The sequence below is a fragment of the Cyclopterus lumpus genome, chromosome 6, assembly GCF_009769545.1.
Source record: "Cyclopterus lumpus isolate fCycLum1 chromosome 6, fCycLum1.pri, whole genome shotgun sequence".
In the NCBI taxonomy this organism is placed as follows: Eukaryota; Metazoa; Chordata; class Actinopteri; order Perciformes; family Cyclopteridae; genus Cyclopterus; species Cyclopterus lumpus.
The window spans coordinates 11,685,908-11,709,863 of NC_046971.1; the positions used below are offsets into that span (position 1 = coordinate 11,685,908).

At 41.2% G+C, this 23,956-nt stretch overlaps 1 protein-coding gene across 1 annotated transcript in view; it reads left to right on the top strand.

Annotated features, from left to right (window-relative positions):
* The window catches only part of tln2b (talin 2b), a 74,501-nt gene that overhangs the window by 10,057 nt on the left and 40,488 nt on the right, over positions 1 to 23,956 (top strand). The window contains exons 2-6 of the mRNA XM_034534112.1: positions 17,563 to 17,736; positions 17,827 to 17,924; positions 18,100 to 18,229; positions 18,903 to 19,058; positions 19,476 to 19,618. Of these exons, the coding sequence (XP_034390003.1) occupies positions 17,601 to 17,736; positions 17,827 to 17,924; positions 18,100 to 18,229; positions 18,903 to 19,058; positions 19,476 to 19,618 (663 nt within the window). The 5' untranslated portion in view covers positions 17,563 to 17,600. The remainder of the gene's footprint in view (positions 1 to 17,562; positions 17,737 to 17,826; positions 17,925 to 18,099; positions 18,230 to 18,902; positions 19,059 to 19,475; positions 19,619 to 23,956) is intronic.

The window sequence follows — 23,956 nt, forward strand, 5'->3', positions numbered from 1 at the left end:
GATGGATCTGTCTGCCTCCCTTTGGTGCAGAACTAGGGGACTAATTGAATTACACATCCCCCTCCTTAGCTTCTTGTCCCCATGGGAGTGCACAACTAATCATTTGGAATCTCTGTTTTGGGGATGGGCGGGTTTATCAATGGTTCTCCTATAACCAGCCAACTGTATCGCCACTTTCCATGTACTTTTCCATAACATCTCCATAGCTACTATAGGATTAGATGTCGTCACTCCAGAAGTTCCAGACCTTTTGACCTCTAAATGCTGTGGTCCCACAACAGCTGGTGGCCAGATGTACCCCACAAAACTGCATCGCTCGCTAATGCTTAGTTGCATGTAAGAACTTTCCCTCAGAAATAGAAATACTTTAATTTTATGAATGTTATGTATTACAATATATGTGACCTCACTTCACACATTTAATTAACACAGTTTTGAAAAAAATAAAATGGGCCTGTACAGATTTTATTTCACAGTTTTAGACTAATATATACTACTCTCACTGAAATATATCATTGGCAAGTAATTAGGTTAATAGATCTTTCCCTGCCCTATGGTGTGAAAGAGGTGTGCATTTAAAGCCCAACATTAATAAATGTCCAACCTACCTAATGAATGACTTAAAGATTAACACTTAACCTAATTAAACCCAGTTTACTTGAATGTACTGGCTGATGTAAAGGCTTGTTACCAACGTCCACATTGCAATTTATAGAGAATGTAATGCAACGGATGTATAGAAAAGGAAAATGATACATTCAGGGGAAATTAAAGCCCTGAAATTATAATAGATTTTTGTGTAATGTATGTTTCATGATTATCACTGGAGGTCATACTTACCTGCCTTTTCTGTGAACAGTAAATTGATTTTCTAAATGCCCTTCTTTTAGTCCCGCTATTCAGCCAATGAAAATCAATTACAAGCTTCTAAAATCAGACTCTAATTCTATTTCATACAACATGACTGCATCTAAATGCTAAATTGTGGCAGAGAGGAAAGTGTGCTGTACGCTTGCCCTCTGTCAAACATTGGTAAAGCTGTGGTGAAACATTGGGTGTCCCGGTCTCCTGCTATTATTATGAATCCCTGTGTCTGTCTGTGGCACTTTCGTTGTCGCCCCTTCATAAATCAGATTTACTGCTACATCTGTAGTGCCCATGCTAATGAAGTAACACCCAGTGCAGAGGCACAGCATTGATTTCATTTCCTGCCTCTCTGGCTGCTCCCTGGGTAGCTCGATGGAGATTACATGGCGATGTCATAAAAAAGAAGAGATTAAAAGAATCTGTATCCAACTGGAGTGTCACAGCTGTGTGCTCAGCCTCACAATTAGATGCAGAAGTTGAAGAGAGAGAAGCAGAGATGGCGTCCAGTAGTACCACGGGCCTCTCTTTTCCCTCAGATCTTTGGAGCGTAACTTTTTGTCTTGTTAACCCGAGCTGGATGTGGATGTTGGCGGGTTCTTTTTTCTCTCCCACACATCTCTGCCAATGAATCGGATGATGCCTCTCCCTGTCGGAGATCTGCGGAGAGGCAACAATGAAATGGATGGGTTGTCCAGTTATTATGGAACAGAATAGGGCACAATTCGTTGCCTGCCTGCACGCTCGCCTGCCTTCACACCCACGTGTTCCCCCAGTGCCTGCAGTCTGCCTGCTGGTCTTTCCTACTTGTGGTAGAATCAATGACTGGTTGTTAAGGATGATTTGTGCCATTTCCAACAAATTGAATTAACCCTATTTTAAACTGTCAAAAAAGCCATTGCAAGTGCTGAAATATCTTCATGTTTACTGATCTTTCTTTGGTTGCATTGGTTGATTATTGGTGCTTTTACAAAATATTTAAACAATTAGTTGTGTTTTTTTTTATAAAAAGAAATAATCATCAGTAATGTGACAATAATGACTAAGTGAGTAAAGGCAAATTGCAAGAACAGTCTGGTGAGATCAGAAAATTACATCACTTCACTCATGCAACCTTTAAACCAGGAAATAAAAACACTTACGATATCCAAAATCTAAGACAATATCTCGTCTCCTATCACGACAGCGATATAATATTGATATATTGCCCCACCTTAGTTTCAGCACTATTGCATTCAAACAGCAGTGTTCCCTTTCCTCTGTTATTGATGCTTCATGCAGGCATGTGCACCATAGTCTCATAGAGCATATTCTGACTCTCAATACACAGTATTGTGTGCTACACATGAAATATTGCGACGCACAATATGCGTTATTTGTTTTTGGGGCTATCAGTTGAAAAGTTGTTTTCACTTTTTATTTCCCCTCAAGGTACTGGAACGTTAAAGTGTTGGGGACTAAATGCTCTAGATATCATTTTAGATGCACATAATTTGAAACGCTCCTGTGGCACACTGCAGGCGGGACATTAGAAGCATCAGTTCTGAATCATTCATCCAATCAAGTTTGGAGCAGATGCATTGAAATGCCTTCAGTGTATTTCCTTGTTAAGGCACTGACAACAATTTGGGCTTTGGAAAACTCTGATGCTTCTGGCACATTACTTGGTTTAAGCCATGCAAATGTTTTAAGGCTTTTTGTGAGAGATCCTATTTTGTCTTGAAGTCATGTGCTGCTCAATTTGGGAATTGTGGTGTTTTTACTTGTGTAGTTTCAACTTTTAACCCAACAAACTTCTTTAGAGTGTGCCTCCTGACTATACACCAGTAATGCCCTCATGATATCCACCAGGGCGGTCACCATTCAAATAAAACAAGTCAGAAGGAGTGAACTCCCACACAGTTTGTTCAAATGTTTAATCCTGTGTTGCGCTGCAGACGATGCTGTTCCATTCATTCGCCGTGCCGCCGCTGCCTCACTTGGGTTGCAAGCTAACAGCTGACTCCTCATATTGGTCTACTGTAAGGTAATTGTATTTTATAAATTCAGAGAACAGCCTAACCGTTATTGGGATATGTAATAGCGAATAATCCAAAACGCTTACTTTTTAGTTGGTTCGTTTGACACAACGTGCTAATGTCCTCAATTTTGTGCCAGTGAAGAGAATTGCAAAAGCCTAAATTACTGCATGCAATAGATCAAAGTGGCATTGCACTTTACGAACTTGCCCCAGCTGGAATACAAGGAATTGGCCTGTGTTGCATTTATGAATTTTGAATTCAGACATCATTATGGATCAGATATTAAATGCTTTCCCATGTTGTCGGCCCTACTGCTCCTCTTTTTGTTCCTGCATCTCCTGAGCAGATTTTCTGCCTTTCAGTGAACATAAGAGTTTGTTAATAATGTTTTGGACAAAGGAGTGAATTAAATTCATGCTGGAACCTAGTTCATTCTATCAATTGCTAACTTTATTCATCCTCAAAGGGTAAAAAAAAAAAAATAGATACATGTAATGATAAATTGATGATATCCAGATGTTCTTCTGAATAGTTTGAGAGACGAGCAGTCGTTGGGCCTTTTAATGAGGACACTAGTACTGATATGAGGATAAATAGTATAGGATAAGCTGATGCCCAACTCGGGTAAATAATAATATATTTGATGTCCTGGGTATAAAGATTTTAGTTTTAGTTGTTTGTGTTTGATGTCCTGTCTTTATTGAAATTCAAATCCACACTCTCCCTGTGGCAGATGATTGCCATGTATCTGTGGCTATCGCTGCATTTCTCAATTAACGATAAATTGCCAAAAGCTGTCAATGAAAATAAACTTTATTCCTAAAAGGCTGTTGATGTACGTAGGTGTTGTGTTTAGTGCTGATAATTAAATGTTATTGTAGTTACTCAAAATGCAGAAATAATAAGAATTCAAATTGTCGGCTGGCTCAATGCCCCCACTTAACTAATTAGAAGTCTGTGTCAGCATTAATGAGTTGTGTGCTGTGGTTGCAGAATTCATTGAAGCAATTAGTGAAACACAGAATGCACGGCAAACTGCTGAGCGACACAGTAGCTGGGTCACTCATAACTGAAAGCAATCAGCAATACGCTGCCCCAAGAATGACCTCTGGAGTACCGACTGTGACAATCAGACACATTAAAATGTGTAATTTACCGCAATGCTGAGATATCGTGTTGTCATGCTGCATAAAATGATATTATGAAGTGAAAAGTCTGTTTGGCTGCGTGTGTAGTGGGACAATCTCTTCAGCTAAGTGAGCAATTAACTTGCTATAGCCAGAAACCAGGAGCAAATGATGAGAATGTTCTATGAAAGAGACTTTTGTAGACCTCTACATCAAAGTCACATTCAGTTATCTGGAGTAGTTGGAATGAGCTCTTGAAAACATGTTGTAGAAGTACCAAAGTTCAATATCTGAGACCGATGATCTCTGTGAAGCGGTGTTAAAGAGAATGCTTTTTCTCAAACAGTTGGTTTTGGTAACTAAAGCTGTGCGACTGACTGTGAGGCTGTAACCCTTTTTAGCTAAATGTGAATGTCAACACATGCTCACATGACACTGCTAACATGCTGATGTTTATTAGGTATAACGTTGACCGCTTCCTACAGTTCAACGTCTTTGTCTCTGTGTCTTTAGTCAGACGGAGCTACAACTGACACGTACAGAACGAAACAAAGCTTTAAAGTAATTTTGAAAGGGTGCAGTGTCTTACGAGTGTGCCTGTTCTCCTGTGGACGGGACTTGATGAGGGAAACTGAGATCAGCATGACAGCTGAGGCAGCTAGATGTGTTACTTTTGTGCTATTAAAGTAAGCTATATCTACAACAGAGAAGATAATAAAGGTTCTTTGTTACCTTTTGTAGTCGAGATATCAGAGTTAGATGGTCCTTTTTGTGTCAACATCGCTGCTTGTGGAGTCTGCATCGTGCACCAGGGATCCTTTTCATTCCCTCAGGATATGTGTCCTTTACCGATCACTGAGTGGATTTCAAGTAAATCAACACAGAGAAAAGCTTTCTTTTTTCTTTTTTTTTTCTAATGGGCTTGAGTTTCTCTAACATGAAGCAAAGCCAAATGCTGGCTCCGGGCTCACTTTCTTGTTCCAGTATATACGTTCGGTGCACCAACACACAAACCCTAAATGGATAGTGTTTTTGTGCCACTTTGGGAAATCCTGTTTCTCTTTTGGAGGATGAAGGAGAAAACGGCCGAACTGTGGGCTAGTGAGTGGTGTCATTTAAGAGACGCAGCATACCTCCACAGGGATGAGAGGTTTGTAGATTTCTTCCAAATGGAATTCAGTCAATAAGAAAATCTTTTTTTTGCTTGTTGGCATCAATCAAACCCCATCTTCATTGTAAGTATACCATGTCTGAATTGTTGCAACTGTATGTATTTTTAATCAGCATAGAGTAAGCCAGAAAATGATTTTCTTCAACGACAGGATAACCTCACAGTTTCTGTCAATTAGTGAAGTGTTCTTATATTCGCCTTGTCCTCCACTGAATGCTCGGTCTTTGACGGGCGGCAACAGACTTAATTACGCTCGGAGTGCAGAGAGGAAAATAATTGCCCCTGTGAAGTATATGTTGGTCACTGAACCATCTCAACAGCTTGCCCAGGTTTCCAAAGGGTTGTTGATGCTCTATAGTTGTCCATCTTTAAAACTTATTTAAAAAAAAAAAAAGTGTTGGTTACTAGAGTACTTACGGAGAAAGACCTTTATGCCATAAAACGTGTGTAAGAATTTAAAAAAATGTTATGTATAAACACAGCGATTGCAGAGGGCCTCCGACACTGCTGTTAAATTCTACCCTCACTTTTGCAAAGTTGTTATGCACAGTAACTTTTTGAAAAGGACTCATAGTCCCTTAAGCTCACACTATTCTGTCTTGGGAGGGTATGTCCATGTTTTTTTGCCAAAGCAATGCAATTTAATATGTAGACTTATAATTAAGTTTTCTCTGAACGACTCCATGATTATTAAATTGGCTACAGGCTCCTCGGACATTAATTATACAAATGCAATAATAAACATTTTAGAGCAAAAGATGATTTTCTCAGTATCGGTTGTTTTTTAGCAAATCCATGAATGAGTAACTTGTCCAGTTGGGTCTTTAAATACATCTAAGCTTTGCATACGTTGCCAAATTTGCATACTATATTGTGAATGGAGTTTTGTTTCCTTGTTGCTTTAAAGCTGCTGTGTGCTCCCTGATTACCTGGCCTTTGTAAAAGCTGCATGAAGGGAGCTCTGTCCATTACAATGTATTTGTACCCTGGTGTTTAGTCAACACACAACTGTGAATATATGTTGAGTCTGTGTCTTGCAGAGTAACTCCCATGTTACTCCAGCAAACATACACCTGCTTCATACTCTAGAACATGTGCATCAGCCTGGTAGGATTTGGAAATTTATCAAGCCTCAGTTTCCCGAAGCCCCATCCATGAAAAAATACTAGTTAGATGCAGAACTTATCCTAAGTTCTGCATCTAACTAGTCTTTTGACACTCGACGTTTCGAACTCGAGGTTCGAGTGTCAAAAGACTTCAAGAAAGGGATACGTAAACGTGAACTTGTTTATGCACACATTTCCCAGAGTAATACTTCTATTTGGCATCATTTCCTTAGCATTTGGACAACCTTTCTCTGAACCGCCCTTCAAACCTGCTCTGACTAAATTGCAACGTCCTGTTCTCCATTACCCCACGACGTCTGTTGTCCATGAGCCATCTAGCTTTGCTGGGTACGAGTCTGGTGATGGGCCTTTGCATCCCGCTTTCAGGGAGAGTGCAGAGAGTGAGTGTGTTTGTCTGCATACACATACGATGTTGTGCATCCACCAGTCCCTAAGCTCATTACAGTAATCAGGTTAAAGAAAGGGGAACTAGGGAGCTCTTGGCCAGCAGCATGCTTCCTCTGGACTTCCCCAGTGAGATGGAGAACCTCTCACACAGGCTCCGGCTGAACTACTGGGACCCGGCCCTGCAGACGCCTGCTCCTAATGATCGGCTCCCGCTGCTTCTGTTTGTATGAAACCCACACTGGGGTATTCAACTGAACCCATGCTGTCATAATGACCAGCTTGTAATTGTAAAGCCCTTCTGATATACAGCCATTCTTTTCCAAGTTTCTGATCCATTTTTTTGAGGCTCATATTCAGTAAATAGCAAATCTTGCACGGTGCAATTTATTGTGTTTCTTTCCCAGATGAAGCATAAATGATGATGCAGCGATGAAAAGCAGATTGTCCTTGAAGACTTTCCTTTTAGTTTATCTTCACACAACTGCAGAAACAGCAAAGTGAAACTGCTTAAAGAGCGTCTGTATTTACAAACGTTGCATGACTGTTTGGGAGAGCTCTTTGTTTCCTTCTGGTGCTTCTGGTTCTGTAGCTTGTGTTTTGCAACACACTGTGATTCAGCAGTAATAATAGAGTCTCTTTTGCATTTTGCCCCTCCTGTTTGTGCACTGGTTTTTTTTCAGTTCTAGAATATCTTCTGAAATCAGCTAAAGTGATTTTGCCAGACTTCAGTTGATCTGCAGTTGTGACAGTTTGTCTCTTTAAACACTTGAGTGTGTGTAACCATTGAAGAAACGTCAGTAACCATCTTAGGAACCCACAAAGAAAGTCAGGGCCTCTTATCATTCATGTTTCTTTTTTTTGTGTGCAAACTGCACTGTTTAGAAAAGGCCCCGTTTTTTTTCTTCGGTGGTGACAGAAGTCACCTGACTTGGGAATTGCCCAAATCCAGGGTTGCTATGGTAACCGGCAGATGTGGAGCATGAAATAGTGAGCTTGCGAGTCCTTGACTAGGCATGGCAGCACCCCTTACATGCTCCGCTCTGTACCGTGTTACTCCTCTGTCTCCGTAGGGGTCCAGCCGCAAGACGTGTCCAGAGTTGTAACGCTGCCTTTCCCATCTGTCGCCTCGGCTCTGAGCTGGAAGCATTCGCAAAAAGAATTTCAAGTAGTCAGCGTGATGCTTCTCATCACTTGACCCTGTTGCACAATATGCTACGGATAGCCATGTTGACTGTGGGTGGTTAGTTGACCAGATGTTTATGTTGCGGTTTTAATCCAGAGATGTTTGTTTCCAGTAATCTGGAACACTTGTACATAGTTTAGGGGTGGAGAGAGGGAGGGTTTTTGTGTCCCTGGTTTTACTTTATAGTTTGTCTCACTTGGTGCTGTATTACATGTTTCACATGTCCTAACCAAGTCCCATCATCTTTCAATGGAATCATATCATGATGAAGTCATCAGATATCGTGAGATACAATTGCATCATCTAAATTTACAGTACAGACTATTAAAGAATTCTCAGACAATCAAGATTTGTTTTGCACTAAATTCCTTCATTGAATGAGAAAATAATCAGTTGTTTTCATGTAAGTATTTCATTTTCAATTGTTTTGTAATTAATTTACACAAGCATTTACAAACATACGTGGTTATTTCCTATGATTCACTGAATTACCAGAAAACATCAACTCCTTCTGGAATGCAAGAAAAACAGACCTGTGCTCCTATGGAGCATTTCTTTATGTTTCATTGACCTTTTTTTGTCCACATTTCAATAGTTGAGGAAGCTTTCTTATAAAGAAAAGATGTTCACGGTTTCAGAGAGCATCAAATTCAAGTGTTTGTCGTTACTATGAATGTTTTTACTGAATTTAAAAAAAAGTTGAAATGTGTTAAAATACGTGAAATGCTATTATCTTGTATATCACTTCTGCTCACTTTGTTGCAGTAGAATTGACCAGAAAAACTATCTTGTAAAAAACACGTATGTCTTTGAAACATTCTTCAGTAAAGTCTTCCAATTTGTTGGCCGACATCGTGCGCGCAGCCTCGGCTTGAAAAACGTTCTGAAGTGTACAGTATTTGTCAGAGGGAAAGTTGTTGTACATGCCTTCTGCAGCCAATTTAAACATTAAACTCTTCAGTGCCTTTAGTCCACGCTGGGAGAAAAACAAAGCTGCAAGGAGTCGCTCAATGATACTGCGCTTGGAATGTACTCCCAAGTTAACTGAATAATGTGTTTGTTTTTTTTTGTTTGCTCTGGCCTTGCAAAGTTTGCTTTCAACTTTTATTCTTCGTTCTAGATGTTGACCAATCATTTGTCTTTTTGAGAGTGCCCTCTAGAAAGCTGTTTGGTTCATTGCAGGAAAGGAAAATGTTCTTGCTCAAGTGGTTTCTCGGTACATTCTGTCTGCCTTTCTTTGTACACATCCAGTAAGTCTTCATGACTGCACCGTGGGGATCAATGTGCCGGTAGATATCACAGACAGTTTCTCATTCACATATTGCAGTGTGTCACATTATGTTTCTCCACAGAACCTTCAACAAAGCAGTTAAACATAAGTGGCACTTTCACATAAAGATATTCTCATTTTTCGCTCTGAGTGAATCAAAGTCAACTCCCTTAATCTCTCTTTCTGCTGATTTTATGTACCAAACCGTGTACTTATGACAGGATAGCCGAGAGGGCTTCTGGATAAAACCCGTGATTCTACAGTAGCGTCATGTCCTGTATACGGTTAAAGCAGCCTTTTATTAACATTGCCAAATCTCCCTCCTTGACCTTGTCAGCTCGACATTTAAAAGTTGACTTTCGTAGAAATTGCTGCAGAGTGCACCCTACGTCCAGATGACCCTGGAAGCAGTTGCAGCCGCGGCCCTGAGGGCAGAGTGGATGTGGATGCTGCTGCTGTCCAGCCTTATATGTCCAGTAAAAGGTGGGCACAGCAGCAGCCATGGCAACTGTGGGCAGGAGCTGCTGATCTGGAAACAATGGGCCAACAACATGGCCTCTGCCTGAACCCCATCTCATGCAACAACATTGACTCTGCATCAACAGGAGATTTTATTGTTCCAGAGACATCTTTGATGTGGTTATACTTTAACTTGTTGGGAAGTAGTCAATCGAATGCTCCACTAAGATTACGAAGAGAACAGATAATAAGACATTGTGCAGGAGAAAGTAATAGGAACTGCATCTCACGATTAATCTAATATGTCTGCTCGTGACATTCCTAGCTAAATGTTTGGTTTTGCTTAAAGAGCCAGAACAGGGAATCTCCGCCTTTTGTGTGTGTCAGGTTTCTTCCTTTACAGCATGCCAGAGGATATAAATTGCTGATAGAGTCCCTCTGTGTATCGCGCTTGGGAGAGAAGCCAGTGTATGTTCCGTTCCACTGCTCTTGATACTGTAATCAGCATGAAGTGGTAGTCGGCAGTCGGCCACTGAAGCATGAGAGAGAGGGAGGCTCTGTGTTTGGGCGGCAGCGCAGACCTTCGATTGAATTTTCGCCTGATTTACAGGACACGACACTTCAGGAAGAATATACTGATTGTGGGAGCCAGAGGTGTGTTGTCTATCACTCGTGCATTTTGAATATTAAAGTCAATGAAGCCAGTTTGGTTTGTGTACATGTGTGTTTTTTTTTATGCACGCAAACTCCCACATTGCCTTCACCTTCCACCTTCCACCTACCTGCTGTACTGCATTTACTTGTGCTACAATCTCAGGCAATAACTCCCCCAGGATTTGATATACAATTCATACAATGTTGTGTTTTATTTTTCAAACATTTTGTCAGACTCCGTTGAATAAGAAAGTATTTTGCAAGCTGCTGCTGTTCATGAGGAGAGGCTGCATCAGTTGGATGTAGTTGCATGGTGTAGGGAGCCAGATCAACGCTGAGAGCGGGTTTGGCATCTTAACTGTGACCTTTTGTAATTGTGATGCAAGGATTTAATGAGCCTTCTCTTCGTCCGCCTTGTACGTACATATTCTTGTTCCAATTACTGTCAAATCTTCAGAGTTTTTCCCTTGATCCTCTTTTATCTCCCTGCGTCTGTCTGCATTTGATGAAATAGTATTTAAATGATGTCATACTGCTGGCACATACAGAAGTCGTACTATCAGGGTGTGTAGGAGAGAGGAGAAACAACAGGCTTATTACTGTAAATCTCCCTATTGGTTTGAGGGACATGACTGAAGGAATCTATAGGACACTTTTTGTTTGGTCTGATTTTGCAATTTGCTGAAATTGGATCTTTTTTGGGGTAGCTTGGATACTGCATCACCAATCAGAAATATAAATTTGATGAGGATGTAGTGACGCTGAATTATAAATAGTCATTAAATGAGAACACAATTCTGAAACATTCTCTACAGCTGTTAAATGCTAACTGAAAATATTCTATGGTTGTCTGTGTATTACTGATAAGATGCTCATTATTCATGGCATGGTTAGGATCATTAAGAAAAGAAAAAGAGGCACAATCACTTGATAAAAATGGAAGGATAATTTAAGCCATAGACATGTAAAAGTCTTCCTCTCACATAGTGTCATCACCGCAGTTAATAGTGCTAGTCTGTGAATGGTGTGATCCATGGAGCTGATTACACTTCTCTGATTGCAGACGTGTGCTTCCAGGTCAGTTTGTCGTTTGACAAACAACACACACGTCTAAAGGTACACAATGCATCTAAGAGGAGGGAGAGACGGCTGAATAAAGCATGTTCATTGTGCCAAAGCGCTCAATCACCTCGGGGCTTCCTATGAATAAAGGTTCAATTAAAGTTGTCCTTTTGTTTGTTTCTGTGAGCAAAAACTCAACGCACAAATGTGTGTTATCTCCTGTAGTTAGGTGTGAGCCCTGATATATTTTATTTGACGACGGTGAAGTTGCTTTTTATACTGGACATACTGTGTATAGGTATTATATGTGGGATATATTCTAGACTATTACTATAGACATTGTTATTAATATGTTGCATTTTTGCTGGTATGAAATTATATTGTGGATGTAAATGAGAGGAATAAATGCCTTCACTTGTGTTAGTTGAGATCAAACCATCCATATGGTATGCAGTGAACAGTGTGTAATGGTAAAGCTGTGGCGTTTAGGTAACGTGACAAGCACCACTTCAGTATTTTATTCTCCTCGTAATCCTAAATACTGCAATTACATACCCACATGTAGTGTGGTGTGAGACAAAAGAAAAATTGTCAATGTTAATATAAGAGAAATTAACCCATAGTGGGTTTAATTTGTGGAATCCACCTTCATTCATAAAAACGAACCCTTACTGAGACTATTTGATGTGAGGTTTTATAATACCTTGTTTAACTAATATTCTACATTAGTTTGACTCCAAACATGTTACTACCTGTGTCATATCATGACATCACTTCGTCTGGCGTAGTTATTATCAGTGAAAACCCAGATGCAGGCTACCGTCAATACTCTTCCAGAGATTTATGTTGCAAAATACGGTTGATAATGATAATTGAATCATTGTGGGCTGAGTTCGTTGTTGTTTCAGGCGGATCTGCACCCATATGCAGGGTATATAATGGAATAAAAATGTTTGGGCAACATCTGTCTGAGCCACCAGTAGAGCCTGCCCCCCCCTGACTGAGTGGATGGACCGACAGACTGAAAGACTAGTTCATCGTTGCTGCAGCTGCTGGGGGGAGCTCTCCTCCTCGAGTAGCTGTTTCTGCCTCCATCTGTTAGGAAGCTCGTTCTTCACATCTCTAAATGAGGGATGAGGGATGGTGCATGTTAAATAAATCTGTGTATTGTGAGACTGTTTGGGAATTTAAACCAATAATATCTCTAATGTAACTGAGCAAAGTACATGTGATGCCCACCATTTACTGATTGATTTGCCATCTAATATTCAAGAATTGCAATTTAAGAATGAATATAATGTATTTAATCTGCTGCTATTGTAGGTTGAGTGAATACCATTGTCTCCAAAGAGCAGAAGGAAACTAGAACATGTATTGCACTGCTTCTGCTCTGGATCCTTTTGGAAACAGTGCTGCTGGAGGACGCTCTACTTCCCTGGATATTTTTAGCGTAAGAGGAGCCGCTCTCTCCCCGCGACAAGGGCAAGCTTCATAATTTCTGTCAGCATCCATACCCTCAAATTGCATTACAGCAGCGGACTGTGTCGCCCAGGAGCAAAGCCTCAAGTCCAAAGACTCGGTCATAGCGGCAAGGTTCATTTTAAAATGTGTCTGAAAAAATAAGTCACAGTGAGTGGCTCTACGTTTAGAACATAAGTTTGCCTTTTTTTTTAACTGGATTAATAACCACTGCTTGACTCGCACTATATTAAGTGAAATAATACCATGCAAACCACTTATAATAAGACAGCTTGTGTATATAAATCCTGGTGAGCTTTAAATAGCAAGGGTGGTTCATGTGACCGTTGTGTTGAGCTGAAGCGAAGATGAATTCCTTTATGAAACGTAGGGAGGAAGTGATAAGGTCGGAGGCGAAAGCCTTTGACTCATTAATTATTTGAATTGCATTCAGGTAGACTCGAGATTCAGCGGGTGTTCTTTGCAAAGAAATGAGCACAAGGACATCTTGATAAAGAAAAGAATAGAGTCTCTGAGGCGTAAGAAAGTGGACATTTGGAAATGTACCGGAGGGAATGGTTCATTTTATGTCTACTATCTGAAAATAAAACATAATAAAGCAGTACTTTATTAGTTGTTTTTTTACACCTTCCACACCTCGCAAAAGAGTAAACCTGCTCCATCAATCATTCTTTTTATTTTCTTACGAATATTTGACTTTTTGCATCGTTGTCCTATAATCATTTCATGTTATTAATGTGGTGAAAGCAATCTGACAGAATGATGTCTCCTGTGGCCCCATGTTACTACTTATATTACAGCCCTCGGCTATTAAAGATATGTATAATTACTTTCTATATGGTAGTTGTAAATCATATATGCCTCACAATCATAATAAAGAGGACTTATGATTGATTAATGCCTACCTCTTGTGCACTTGTTAGTGCTCTGATTCACCCGATTCAAATTTGGATGCAAAGCGTTCAAAATGATAATTTGATTATTCAATTTAGAAACTGCTTTCACATCTGGTGGAAAATACGCACCTGACCTTGACACATCTCTCGGTTGTGGAGTTGTACACAAATACAGTTCCTGGGTTGCGGAAATATTGGATTTGAATACGCGGCTGATCAGAACAACAACCCGTGTTTGTTGTTATGTGACCCCTCGTTGTCTGTGTTCCAGGAAAGCGTAATGGTCTCCGGAGACATCCTGAATCACCGACCTTGCTTTCAGTCAGACACGGATGATATAAATGGCTGATGTTTTGCTCAGAGTGTCAGTGCAGGGTGTAAAAAAGAGGAACAAAAAAGGTGTGGTGTGGAGCAGTTGAGTCCATTTGCATTTTCTCAACACACACATGATTTCATCCTGCTGTTCTCAACAGTCCTGAGAACTGCTGAGGTCGAACTTACTCTCAGCCCTACATTCGATGCCATCGATATACTACATGCTTAATTTAAACAATGATAATAGTCCGCCAGGCTGGAGATAATGTGGCGTAGTAAGTGCCCGTTCAGTGAAGGCAGCCGCCACTGTATTTTTCTGCTTCTTCACTGGCTATTTTAATTGAGCTTTTGGGGTCATTTTCAATTTCGTCACAGCTTGTTAAAATCTAATTGTCATCCCTAACAATAATTGTACCTGCTTTTAGAGTTGCCATACCAATCTACCTTTTACCCCAGAGTGGCTGTTTGTGTAAGTAAGACAAGATGTCTGCATCTGCATCTCTATTTCTGTTTCCACTCCCAAATGCTGCAAACGCAGAAGGAGTGTGCAACGCCTTGTTTACCGTTAAATCATCTCTGCTCCTCCCGTCAACTCAGTTTAATGGGCTGACCTTGAAAATCACTTGTAACAATGTGGGGGGATGGTTTAGATTTTGCATTTTAACAATAAGGAATTGCAGTGTATGCACTATGAATTTGTTGTTATTTTCCATTTTAATGTAACTCGCGTTGCTTTCTGCTTTCCTCTGAACACACTACAGGTCGTTCCGTAATGAATAAGTAACGAGCACAAGTGTTTGCACTGTCCTCATGGATCCTGGTTTATTTAGAGAGCATACGTATCTTGTCTTCCACTAAATACAATGTATAAATTGATTAAAGAGACAATAGTACCTTGACATCTGACTTGCAGCAAACGGTATGAATGACACATACTGTTCAGTAATTGCCATATGATTTTTGCATTGAACATGTTCAAAGCAGATGTGCTTGCATGTTTCACAGTTTGAAATCATGGCTGTGGCTCCCAGTGGCCCAGGCTCCTTCAGAAGAACAATATATATTGGCTTTTGTTGTTCTCTAGCTTTGGTCTACTACGCCTTGTCGTTCACACTACATGTGAAACGCACACGCGTTTGCTCTGGTATTGATCAAATAACCCCTGCACAGCATTGTTCGCCTGGTGTCCTACAAAGAATGTTGTTCATTCTCCTTCCCGCCCTGTTCTCGTCTGGACGGTCGTTCTGCGCCACATGCGTTGTTCCGTCAGAAGCTTTGAGAAGCCAAACGAACCACTCAGGCCAACACTGTTTCAGTAACCTCCTCGGTTGTTGTGTGACAGACTGGTGCAGTGATTGCAGCAGTTGTTTCTCTCGGCCCCTTCGCCGCTGCTGATATTACAGTCAAATCGTTAGCGCTGTATCCTCTCCAGATGGCTCCTGCCTTCCCCGGTCTCTATTGAATTGTCCATCTTTGACTGCTCTTTGGCCATTTTTCCGTAGTGGCATCTGATTCAAAGCAGGACTCTGGGACATGAACAAATTACATTTTGAGGTCTACCTAGTAATCTATAAGAGGTTATAAAATAGATAGGACTCCACAGATATCGTGAGTTGTTTCTCCTTGCTCCTTACTCACATATGGATCCATCCATGCGGTAAAGCAGAGCTAATGAGGAGCTGGCTGCATTGGAGTGTTTGCACGAGGATCGTAGTGAAAAGTGTGCTCTCGCACTACTGTAAACTCAGGGATTATCATTATCCTTTTGGGTTTCATCATGTGGTTTCTGCAGTGCTTACTTTCTGAAGTGACTGATGCTACTCACAACAAATACTAAAGTGACTGTTGGCAGACGGTAATCTTTAGCAAATACCTGTTGTCAGAGGTAATATTGGCTTTTTGACACATGTACCTAAGCAAAACCTCCACAAAAATACACTTCTCTTCACAATCTATATTTTAGGTGTGTGGGTGTTATCTGTGAGTCTATATTGTGAGGGCATATCTGGCCTGTCGTTTTCTTGTTCTTGGGACTGCAGCTGAAGAAATTATCTGCGGAAGAGCTGGATGACAAAAACTCGGTGGGGCTTCTCTGCAAGCCTGTCTAGGGGAGAGCTCATGCGGCGCCATTACCCCTTCTTCTTTGTGCTTGTCTTTCCCACTTTGTATGAGGAAACACTCAGGGACCTATTTGATAGCTATAGGGGCTATTGGAGAGGAACCCATGGCCATGATAGAGCCACAGTCACAGGTGGGCTCATTCTCAATCCATAACTTTCAGATGTTCTCTGCTCTTGCTCAAAAGGGGCCTGTGGATGAGCTGTGAATCCTGAGCACAAAAAAACTCTTTGTTTTCAAGTGCGGCTGAGATCTGAATCGTGTGAGTGTGAATACTTGAACTTTTGCCATGGAGAGAAATACTAAAATTATCTGCAGCTATTTTGATAATCAGTTCATTTGTAAAAAAATGTTAAAGCAAAAAAACACACAAATCCATTCCTTCCAGAATTCCACTTGTAAATATATGCAGTTTCTTTATTTATATTTATATAAATATATTTTAAAACATAAGCAATTTGAATACGCCAACTTGGGTTTTGGAAAATTGAGAGGGGCATTTTTTTTTTACAATATCCTGATATGTATAAACGATTAATGGAGACAGATTATGACTCAAGATTATGACAATGAAAATACAGAGTTATAATATAATACTATAATACAGTATAGTTCAGTACTTGTACTTGAAGTTGAATGTGCTGATATATCCATCTTCTACAAGATAGCTCGGTTAGCTTTAAATGTGTCACAGACTCATTTTTGTTCCCAAGAAAATGTAATAACTAAATTTTGTGTCCATAATGTGCTTAAGAATGAGGCAGAGAGCCCTCATAGTATAACACTCTGCAGTATCTATCAGTCTTTCCTCTTTTGTGCATATGAGTCTCAGAATATCTGAATTGATTCCCCCTAATTTCAGAATGTGACAAAACACCCACTGAGTTGTCTCACAGGGAAGTCGGCTTCTGGGGGAGAGTGCAAGACAGGAGGAGAGCGAATAATGATGCAGCGGTGGAATGCCATTTTCGGTGTTTTGACTCGGCTCCTGTTATTGCTGACGATTAGAGAGATTTGCACAAATTTCCACTCTTCTGTTGAAAGGTTATGTCGCTTGCCTCGGTTCAGAAAGCTCTACACACACACACACACACACACACACACACAGACACACACCGCAATCAGGCAGACGCTCCCCATGCACTTAACCCTCTAATATCAACAGATCAGCAGGGGAGAATGAGTAGCTGCTGAGTACGGAATAACGCACACTTTCAATTCAGGTCAGAATGTCCCCAAGAAGATAATTGTGATGATTTCTTCTGCACTTTGTGACGTTGTATTCTGCATCTGGGAGTTCCTCTACACACTTCGTTTGATGAGAGGATGATTGATGGTTGATAACAACCATAACACAGGCCGTATACCAAGCAGAATGACTGAACACACTTCGACCCTTACATTATCTTTCTACTTGTGCATTTTCCAGGTGTGTTGGTCCGTGAGGCCATTATACTACCTACCAAGATGGTGGCTTTGTCACTAAAGATCTGTGTACGCCAGTGCAATGTGGTGAAAACGATGCAGTTCGAACCATCCACGCCTGTGTATGACGCCTGCAGGATCATCAGAGAGAGAGTCCCAGAAGCCCAGACAGGACAAGGTCCGTGGCTGACTCGGAAAATGTAATTTACATTTAAAAAAAATCTATATGCATTTACATTTGCATTCCGTGTTTGACTTTGTATTTCAGCGTCAGATTATGGCCTCTTCCTGTCTGACGATGACCCCAGGAAAGGAATCTGGCTTGAGTCTGGAAGAACCCTGGATTATTACATGCTGCGAAATGGAGTAAGATTAAGTCATAGAGTTTGGGGCGGAGGACTGTCAGTGTCACTTATCATTTCTTAAAGTGATTTACATGTTTTTATAGCTAACTGAGCTTGCTGGGAGCGAATGCAGTTTACTGCCGAAAACAGTCAACGGGCCTGTGGATGTCATTGTGCTTCCTATCCCGTCTTCTCAGGATGTTTTGGAGTATAAGAAGAAACAAAGGCCGCAAAAGATCAAAATGCTGGACGGTGCAGTTAAAACCATCATGGTGGATGACTCAAAAACTGTCGGGGAGCTGCTTGTCACCATATGCAGTAGAATAGGTAAGTGATATTCTCCAAGTACTGCTAATATGAATCTTCTCAAGCCATCATCCAAGGCTTAAATTATTCATCTCTATTATATTTGTAGTCTGAGTCATACCACTTACTGAGCTGCATTATGTTTCTGTGTTATTACATGCTATTGAACTCCTGTTTAAGCAGAAGCATTTGTTAAGTACTTTATATCATATATCATGTATGCTTGATAAAGTCCTAATCACTTTTTGTTCAGAGCACGATGGGCATGATTTATCAAGCTAAAACTAGCTTGCTTCTAATAAATGCTGAAGGCCTAGAACGTGTCATCCTTTCCTGTCACACAGGTGGAAGTTCCCTAAGCTGTTTATTTCAATTATAATGGGCTGCTATCAAGCTCAATTGGGTGAGGAGGAGGAGAGGGATGTGTGCCTGGCAGATAGCTTTATTGGAAAATGTTTGTTTGGAGTAGGTCTTTCTGCTTGACTTCTCCTCCTCCTCGACTCCCATTTTAGTTTGATGGCTCTGTGCCAGCTTTCCTTCACTTCTGTTTCAAAGCAGAGCGAAAGAGATAAAAAAAAAAAAAAGAGTGCAAAAGAATTGCCGAGGCGCTTTCTGTATCACGGCACTGGTTATCACGCCAGTTTGAAGCATCTCCTCCTCTGAGAATCCTCTGGCTAACTTGTGCCCTCTTCAGGAATCACCAACTATGAGGAGTACTCCCTCATTCAGGAGGTGACGGAGGACAAAAAGGAGGATGGAATGGGGACGCTGAAGAAAGACAGAACGCTGCAGCTTCGAGATGAGAGGAAGATGGAAAAGCTCAAAGCCAAACTCCACACAGATGATGACTGTGAGTGTGACCCTCCAGAAGTGTCGTTGATGTCTTGATTTATTTCACGGCCGTTTCTTGTTTTCGCCTGCGTGAATCTGACTCATCACCATCATCTGGACATGTGCTTTATCACTCCAGTAATATTTATTGCACGGACACATCTTTAGCCCGGAGGGCACCAATGACATTTTGAAGCATGCAACTATATACATCATATTTTAACTTTGGCTGAAAACTAGCTTTGGTCTCGTAATAAAAAGGTCACTTCCCTGTGATTTCATTTGGTTGATTGTTTGTCTGAGATGATTGCTCTCACGTTTCCGAACTGCCTAGTTAGTCTCACCATCAGTATGTTGCTCGAGTAAGACCTTTGTGACGTGAGCGTCTATTCATTTCAGTGCATGTGGTAACAGTGTGTGTGTATTGATTGGGCAGTGAACTGGCTGGACCACAGCAGGACGTTCAGAGAGCAGGGAGTGGAGGAAAGTGAGACTCTGCTGCTCAGGCGCAAGTTCTTCTATTCGGACCAGAATGTGGACTCGCGGGACCCTGTCCAGCTAAACCTGCTCTATGTTCAGGTAAAAATAATTACAAATACTTTTATGCTGGTGTAGCAACAAAAAAGAAAAAAACAGAAGAGAAGGGATACTGTAAGCCCACATTGTGTTGACTGTTACAGAAAAATGAGACTCAAGCAGGCTAGCATATGAATTACACTGCAATGTTTGGTTTGGTTTTTTGTTTTTGTTGGGGGGAAGTTCCAGTTAGAAAAGCTGTACTTTGTTTGAGTGCAGCAGAACCAGCTGTGTAAACACAACATTGACATATTATTATCTTATACAGTTGATATGTGAACAATCTGTAGTTTTTTTCATGACAAGCCCTTTCACATTACTTACTATTTACACGTGTGCTCATTTGATCTATTGTTAATATAAAACTATTGATTAGTGCAGCTTTAAGTTCCTCTGGGATTCCCACCACATAAGTATGTTTACATTTACATAGCTCTCCATTGAGAGTGACACCAGCTCTCACCTTGAGATGGCCAGATGTTTTAATGTTTTCTTTAACACCATCCTACCAATCTTTATGTTTTGGCAAGCTCGACAAGATTTCCCATGTTACTTCCATCATTTTGAGACGACTGTATAATGCATGATTGACAATATCTCTTTCAACGCCTGATTGAATGACTGCACTACACGGTGGGATGGCATTGATTTTTGGTTTTCATTTTAAGCTTCGGAAAACATGGCTACAATCCAACTAAACTGTCCAGATAAATATAAATATAATATATAAAATATTATCTGTGAGAAATAAGCTATTCAGCACCTGAAACCTGTTTAATTTTATCACTGTAAAATAGTGTTCCCCTTAAGTAGCTTTACGCTTCAAGTAACTATCTTAATGTTGGATAATCATCCTAATTGATTTATTTTATACATCAGCTTATTCCAACTCTTCAGCTTACAATGTTTAGACTGAAATATTCAAACACCAGCCTGACATATTTAGAGCCTTTAGAAACATTACAAACCCCACAGCAGCTTCGAGGACTTGAGGGTTTTAACAATGACTTTCCACTGACTGGCCAACCGGTGATTCAGTGGGGTTGAGGAGGTTATATCTATTATAGTATAATAGTTGTTCATAAGGTTCAGGGGTTTTCACAGGCAGTGAGTCATATCAGTATCTCACTTCCTGTTTGCAAAATTGTCCAACATGCAGCATATATCTGGTTGGAGAGAGATATATTTGGCATTTGGAGGTGATGTGTATATTAAATAAGTGGCTTCCTCTCCCTCTCTCTCTCTGTCTCTATCTGTGAGTGTGTTGGTTTAACCAGTTTTTTGAAACCTCAGGAGCGCTGCTGACACCGGGTGGGTTCTTGAGGAGGGGAGGGGGGGTCAGCTGAGTCCGGTATTGCACTGGTCAGGGTTTGCTCACTGAACACATCACTGCGTGCACATGAACCCCTCCTGGAAACAGCATCCTTGCTCGCTCTCCCACACAATATCTTTACATACATACATACATACATACATACATACATACATACATACATACATACATACATACATACATACATACATACCAGGTATGTGTGTAGTCACACGAAATTGACTCTCTTCATCTTTTCAATCTCTGCTGCGTCTCTGAATATGTTCATAAAAGGCATCCAGCCACCCTGCCTGCCTGCCTGCTTGCTCCTGCTGCTCTCCTCCCTTCTATCTGTCTGTTCCTGTGTTTGCCTATATTTTTCTTACCCTCCATTTCCTTCCCTTCCAGTTCGGCTGTCTCCCCCCCTCCCCCCCTCCCCCCCCCCCCCCCCCCCCCCCCCCCCATCTCCCACACATTCTGACATAATCGCACACATCCCCACCCTGTTACCCTGGCACACATCACAGCGCAGTGCATATCATGCTCTCCACTCAGCACAGACTCATATTTCCTTTCACAATAACAACGCCGCCCCTTTCCCCCCGCCTCCCTTTTGCCTCTCCGTTACCCTTCCCCATCTTTCTTTCCCTCTCTCTCTGACACACACTGGGATTGTTACACAGGCAGATCACAGAGACTCTTCACATGGCAGTGGCTCTAATTTGTCACTGTTAAAAAGGCCAAGCAGAGCCAGAAGAGGAATCTTTAGCAGAGTGGAACACACTGCAAGCTTGTCTTCCACTTCTACTTTTACACAGCTTTTTACTCCCTCTATTTTCTTCTTCAATATCCTTCTTCACTCACAATTCCTGTAATTCTCAGAAACTCAGCAGGATTGAGAGTAATTGAATTGTGTGGATGATGATTTTACTGCTGGCTTTTCTTTGACAGAGCATCCCTGCGAATCAGCGAAGATGTCAAATGTTTATTAATGATTTGAGGCTTTCATGATTTCAAACCCACCCCCCCCCCACACACACACACACACACACACATAATGCAAGCTCTGCCAGTAACAGACTAATCTCCTTTACTACTCGGCCACTCCCTTTCTGTCATGTATTTGTGCTAAGACCAGGATAAACCTCTGTAGAAATAGCATCCCCCTGTGTATCCTGCGCTCTTCCTCTTGCTCTGTATCACTTTAGTTGATTCTGAAAGCACACTATTCTTACCGTGAGACAGCAGAGTCCAAAGCGGGGACAAATAAAGAACTTCTTTGAAATAAGATGTATCCTGTTGTCTCCTGACATTTCATCATATTTTCTTCCAACATCGGCGTTATCCAGCTCATCAAACTGTTAAATATTCCTTTACTCACTGATTTATACCATCCCGATTGAGCACTGTGTGCATTTAGTGGCTTTAGTGTATCCCTATGTCAGCATTTATTTTGAAGGCTGCATTATACTGCTGGGCCACGGTGGACTAGTTGGCCTCAGTGTTGCAGCCTCGGGCCGTATGTGTCACAGCCTCCAATGTCGTGTGCTTCGCTTCCACTCATGCATCTCTAAAATGTCCTAAAACCAGCGCCCGTATCGCTTGCCATATCCGCTCTAAGAAATGTCACTGTCTTGTCTGTTAATAATCTGTCCTGTCGTTTGACCAAATGGAGAGACATGCACTGGAAGTTATGGATGGTAATGGACCAGTACTTGTAGAGCACTTTTCTAGTCTTCTGACCAATCAAAGCGCTTTAACACTACACCCATTCACACAATGATGGGAGGGGCTAAGGTTCGACCTGCACATCAGCAGTAACTAACATTCACACACATTCACACACCGTAGACACAGCTGTGGGAGCAATTTTGGGGTTAAGTGTCTTGTCCAAGGACACATCGATATGGGCTAGCGGAGCAGGGGATCGAACCGCCGATCCTCTGATTGAAGTACGACCCTGCGGCCCCAGTCTCCCTGTTGTCTGCTTCATCTGACATTTGCTTATTGATTTGAAATAACCCAGCCAATGATTCATTCAATGTTGATCTTAAACTTTACTGTATGTGGAAATGCCAAACTGGATAATATAACATATACTGTTTTGTAAGCAAAGTGTATTGACATGCCAACAGTTACCCATTTTTTTATATCTTATCCTGGTTTTGATCATATGGACAACGCTTCGCTCCGTATGTGTCCAGTTTGCATTAGCTGATTGGCCTCAGCTGTTTCACTGTCGCCAGCACATTCCCAGCTGTGTGGCTATCACCTGACTGGCAACTTCCAATCATATTCAGCAGGTGTCCAGGGTTGCCACTATAAACTGACACTTCTCCCTTTACTCTACTGATCCACTCCTACTCCACCTACTGTAGTGGCCTTCCTGTATAACCATTTGCTAAAATTCCTTGACATATATGGAACATAGACAGACTGGTTGTTTACCTCCTTGTACATACTTCTAAACAGAATAAAGTCAAGGCTGTTGATTATCTGTGTGTCAAACGGACCAACTGACGCAGCAATTTAGGATGAGCCCACTTTGGTTCCCCTGTTGCAATTACAACTCTGCAGGATATTGGCTCTCTCATATTTTTGCTTGTAAGGAAAAATGAGAGCAACAACGGATAATATGTATCCTTTGCATTCCCAGTGTTAAACTTACCGTTGTAGATTCATCAAATATTATTTGTTTTATTGGCGGATGGAAACTTGAGTTTTGGATGCATCTGTAAAACTTGGTGAAGGTGTATCCAATAGTATCCTATTTAATCAGTGCTCCAGCAAGTACATCTGAGTTTCTCAAAACCAGGAAAGGCGTGACCTGGTTTCTGAAACGATATTTACATATGCAAACTGACTTCACAGTGTGTAGCAGAGTGAATGGTATGTGTGAGGGCTAATTTTAGAGTGTCTTCTTGTGTTCAGTAGGAGCTTACTGTATGTACTCCTCTGTGAATTGCACTGGGGAAAGGACTTGATTGTGAGTGGAGGAGATTGTTGTCCTCATTACAGCAGTAAGCTGC